The following is a 5,372-nucleotide window of genomic DNA, read 5'->3' on the forward strand; positions in this document are numbered from 1 at the left end:
TTGTTGTATAAAAAGGACCCAATAAAAACTTATTATGATTCAACAGATTCGAATAAAGACCTCCCAGGAATTTTATGAATAAAATACATAGATTAGGGATCTTTTCAATTCTCAGCCAATGCCGTTTTCAATTTTCTTTCGGGTCCAGACCGCTCTTTACATTTCACTAGATATGCGTAAATGATTCCCCGTGCTTTTTTTCTAAGTTGACTTAAAAGTCTATTCACGATAAGTGTGCACTCTTTTTTCTTTCACCTATAACTTTTGAAGGAATTCTTCAATCTTTATAAATTTGGTATCGTTGGAGAGATATTTGTGAATGGAACAATTTGAAATAAAAAAGTCTTCAAAAAAATTCTAAAAACGAAGATGAAAATGAAGAAGAAAAAAATTAAGATCTTTTAGAGTAGTACTATAACTTTCATTTTCACTGGAGAGGTTCCTTGATCTTAGGAGGTCATCACTGTGAAGAAATTTCACTAAAATATTTATTCAATATAAAGTTATGATGCAAAGTTAATAAGTGATTGACCCCAAAAAACAGCAGAAAATAGCAGAAAACAGCGTTTTTAGACGTCAATCAGCTTATAACTTTGTTTGATAGCTTTTGACTGAATGATTATTTTTGAGAATTTTTTTCACAGTGATGACGTTCAATAATCAAGGATTCACTCCATTGAAAATGAAAGTTATAGCACTTTTCTACAAGATCTTCATTTTTTTCCTCTTCATTTTCATCTTCATTTTTAGAATTATTTTAAAGATTTTTTTATTTCAAATTAATTAACTAATATCTTTCCAGAGGCCCCCCCCAGCGGTTTGCGTGATGGCGTGATTGGGACTTTTTTCTTGCGTGATGGCGTGATTAGAGATTTTTTTGCGTGATGGCGTGATTAGGGGTGCCGCTGGGGGGGCCTCTTTCCAATAATACCAAATTTATAAAGATTGAAGAATTCCTTCAAAAGTTAAAAGTAAATGAAAAAAGAGTGCACACTTATTGTGAATAGACTTTAGTACGTAGCTCCTAAGTTGACTTGATACTCCTAAGTTGACTTAGCACTTCTAAGTTGACTTAGCACTTCTAAGTTGACTTAGCACTTCTAAGTTGACTTAGCACTTCTAAGTTGACTTAGCACTTCTAAGTCGACTTAGTACTTCTAATCTAACTTCTAGTACTTCTTCTTGACTTACAACTTAGAACTACTAAGTTGACGTAGTGCTTGTAAGTTGACTTAGAACCCGTAGTTTATACATGACACTAACAAGCCACGGTAGATTCGTACATCATAGTCAAAACATTACGAAATCACTAAGTACGCTGAACTCTAAACAATTTGAATGCGCATTTACAAGTATTTAAAGTTGGAAATATCTGGCAATTTTCACTGCTCTGGCTACCATTTTTAAACATCAAACGTAATCGATTTCTTATCATGACGCAAAAAGATTTGACCACTTTCGAGTGACTTCTGAATCTTAAAGAAAAACTTCATGATATGGAAAATTTTATTCAAATCTTAAACATTTAGAGTTCGGTTAATCACTCACCAAACGATTAGATATGCCTTATATATGGAATGGAGCGATGATAATATTGATGAAAAAGAAATTGGCTTTTGATCGTTAGGTGATCTTATCTCGTATACATAGATCTGAAAAAATGTAAACTAAAGAATTTTTGGCACACAAAGTTGGTATGATAATGCTCACTTAAAGGTTTGCCAACAACCCAGCTGGCGCACAACGTTGTTTCAGCGTCCATCTTAGACTGGCACGCCAGTCGGGCTGGAACGGTATCACGCGGGAAAAATGAGCGTAGGAGTAAGGTAAGCGTAGGAAGAAATTTTGTCGGCGGCAAGGGCTGAAAGCTTAATCAGCAGCCTCTCACCAACTTTTGCTCGCTCTCCTAGACGCAGCTCCTATTCTAGCAAACGCCCGCCGCCTTTATGTTCCCGCCCTCTGACATGATTAATTAACAGACTAGTTTGCTAGTCTACGTCCATCTAACATTATATGTATGAACGTTAGATAAACGTTAAAAGAACGTTGTGTGCCAGCTGGGAATATCCCCATCAGATATCTGTCTATCTGCGAAAAAGAAAATCGCGAAAACACTCAGCTAAGAGACTGGTGACGAGATAACATCGAGATAACATGTTTACCTTAAGAAGGCAGTGACTAAGGGGCTGGATAGAGATAAGTTTAGTCAATTGAATATCGTACTTTATTCTATCGGCTTTAGTCTAGAAGTAGAAGAATGGTAGAATCGATTCAAAGTAAAGGAAATTTACAAATAAATAACCAACATTTGATTATTTTATTTTCAATTTTCAATTTGTTGTCCAAAGGGGTTTTTGTATCTTGCTCAAAGAATTCTCACTTTCCATTTGGTTAAAGAGGCGTGTTCAAGGTTCAAGGTGGTCACAGGTTGTAATTTGTCATTAATTATAATGGGCCATTCCATTCAAAAACCATACATGGGGATGAACGAACATTTCCAGATGGTAAACCGAGAAAAACTTCCAAAGGGAGTTTATTTATTTTTCCAAGGGGGTAAAAAGTTATTCTAAAATTTCCAGGGGTAAAAGACTGATTTTAGCTCTTCCACTCTTACTTTAAGGTTTGAAAATAATTTTTCCAAGGGTATTTTAGTAAATTTTGCCATTTTCCAGGAGGTATCCACACAATTTCCATATTTATTTTGACTTGAAAAGGTTCGTTCACCCCCTGTATGGTTTTTTTAATGGAACAGCCCTATTGTTATGGTGTTAGAAAAGATTTTTTAAATCAGTTAAGATTTTAGTGCACCAAACACAACTCAGAGGATTGTGAAGTTATCTCTGATCCGGGTAGTTGGGGAAAAGTTTGTCGTTTTTCGTATGAGAGTCGCAAAGATTGGAAGCTACGATCAAAGAACTATATAAAATTGTATTGTAGAATAGACCACAAACCTTCTATCCTTCTGGAAAATTTTGGAAGGATCTCTGGATCATTCTGGTGTATCATTGTTAACTTCGTGGTCGTGAAGGTAAATATTTGAGGCAAGTTAAAACCAGGGAAAGGCTACCCTGGGTACCAGAGGCCAAGTTGTCATTAGAGAAAATATTGTCGATATTTATTCGAGCTGTGATACTCACGTTGTGGCAAAGGTAACATTGAAAGTAATGGATACAGAATTGAATGTGACTTCTTGTGATGATATTTTACATATCATTCATCCTTGGAGCAATGATACAACATATTTTCATTTCATGCTACCAATAATGTGTCAGCTTTTCAACAACACCAATGCTTCTATGATAACATTGGAGGAGCAAGTATTTGACTATCATTGCTGTAAACCTTTTGTCATCAATGGCAAGACTGATATTTTTGAATATGAACAACCATTTAATCTTTGCAATTACTTGAATCTCACTGTCGAAGATGGGAGATTATATTACACGTTTTGCGGAGTAGATCAAAATTTTCAGCTTAGTATCATCGGCTCAAAATGGCGTTTACTCACGATCATCGTTCTTGCATTACTGGCACCTATTGGTTTATTTACAAACAGTCTTATACTTTATACTTACTACAAAATACAACGATTGAGGAATGCAACTGGCCACTTTATATCCCATTTGATAATCTCGAATCTTTTGACCATTACAAAGATGATGCTTACTGTAATCATTTATGGTTCAAGTGTCGGAATGAATAATGCAAGTTCACAAGTTCATCTTATTGTCATGCCGTCAATTAATTTATCTATTGGGTCAGCCTTTTTACTTCACACAACGGCTGTGTCTATCGAGAGAGCAATCGCTGTTTCAACACCTTTGAAGCATTTCAAGTATGTGAACAGAAGAAGGGCAAAGCGTTGTATCTTGGCAATCTGGATTTATTGTTTAGCTATCCTTGTGATGGGCTTATTGCAAATCCCGATTGTAGGCGAAATATACTTTTTTGTGTATATCTACCTCATAGCTACGTTGAGTGTACTTATACCTTTCCTTTTATTTGTAATCTCCTACAGTTTTATTATGGTCTCAGCTTGTCGAAATATTCGAAATGATAAGAAGAAGCACAGAAATGCTCAACCTACACACAATGCTGGCAGATTGTCACGTGTCAAAGAATTGAAAGTAGCGCTCAACGTTGCCATTATGACCATACCACTTATTTTTGGATGGAACTATTTCATGGGGAATAATATTTATGCAGAACTAAATTTTGAACGTATAACTGGATTTCACAACTGGCTGGCACCGTTTGTACCCTTCATCATTTCATGCGTGAACCCGCTGATTTATATCGCGTTTACACGATCATTGAGAACGCATTCAAAGAAAATAATTACTGCTTGGTATGCTAGTCTCAAGAACTGCTTCTGCAATCGCAGTAGTCACGCCGAATAATTCTATGCGTACATAAGTCAAGAATACCCCTGTGTCACAGATCCGCTGGGAGCCCAGCCCCACTGGAAAGATTGACAAGAATTTCAGCCTCATTTGGAGAAATTAACTTTTATTTTATCCCCATTCGAAATTCAATGTTTCAAAATTGCACTTCAAGACCCTTGCCACTGAATTTTTTAACCTTGGAACAAATTTTTATCCCCGCTGAGAAAAAAAGTTCCACCGGGCCTGTGAGACAAGGGTGTTCAAGATGTCAAAAAGTTTAGAAACATGTAAGAAACATCGAGGCTGCTTGGTAAAACTAGTTTCTTAAAAAAAACGTGTATAGCTTAAAATTTTAGTCTTACTTTCAATAACTTCCGCACTAACAGGAAGCACCTAAGGTCACCTAGGAGGAGTATTGTCCTTGCAATGTAGTCATTTTTCAATTTTTGTGATAGGCTTTTTAAGAACATTAATTTTCAGGTTTTAGCTAAATGAGAGGGTTAAAAATTTGAAATGTTTTCTGTCGGCGCAAACCGGTTAAAAATTAAAGGATATAAAAATGAGATTGTAAAGTTCAGAAAGCGAGCAATGTTTGAAATCCAATTTCAAATTTCAGCAACTTTCATCTAACTTATAAACAAGGAAAGGATTGCACGAGAGGGGGGGGGGTATAAAAGATTTTTTCTTAGGGAGAGAGTAAATAAATTTTGGCTTGGTTAAGGGGGGTTCGAAAGATTTTTGGACATGCCTGGTAAGGGTTTTCCGATTTTTGGAAAAATCCTCCCCCCCCCCTCTAGTAGATACTTTATGACCACTCCCAGCCACACACCTAAATGCAGATTATAAATATACACATTTATTCAGGGTCTTAAACGGAACGATTACGTGAATTTATTTTAGCAGCAATTGCTCGTGTAATTTATGGCATGTCTAAAAAGGACATGATCTTCCTTATTTCAATTGAATCTATGTAATGAGCAACTTTGT

The 5,372-nt window shown here is 35.9% G+C and overlaps 1 protein-coding gene across 1 annotated transcript; it reads left to right on the forward strand.

The window, feature by feature from the left end:
* The first annotated feature begins 3,164 nt into the window (after window positions 1–3,164).
* Window positions 3,165–4,870, forward strand: LOC136821066 (melanocyte-stimulating hormone receptor-like). Its single transcript, XM_067077300.1, has one exon. It carries the CDS (start codon window positions 3,165–3,167, stop codon window positions 4,398–4,400), a length of 1,236 nt encoding a protein of 411 aa, XP_066933401.1. The 3' UTR covers window positions 4,401–4,870.
* Window positions 4,871–5,372: the final 502 nt, after the last annotated feature.

Source organism: Clytia hemisphaerica, unplaced genomic scaffold, assembly GCF_902728285.1.
Source record: "Clytia hemisphaerica strain Z4C2 unplaced genomic scaffold, Clytia hemisphaerica genome assembly, whole genome shotgun sequence".
NCBI lineage: Eukaryota > Metazoa > Cnidaria > Hydrozoa > Leptothecata > Clytiidae > Clytia > Clytia hemisphaerica.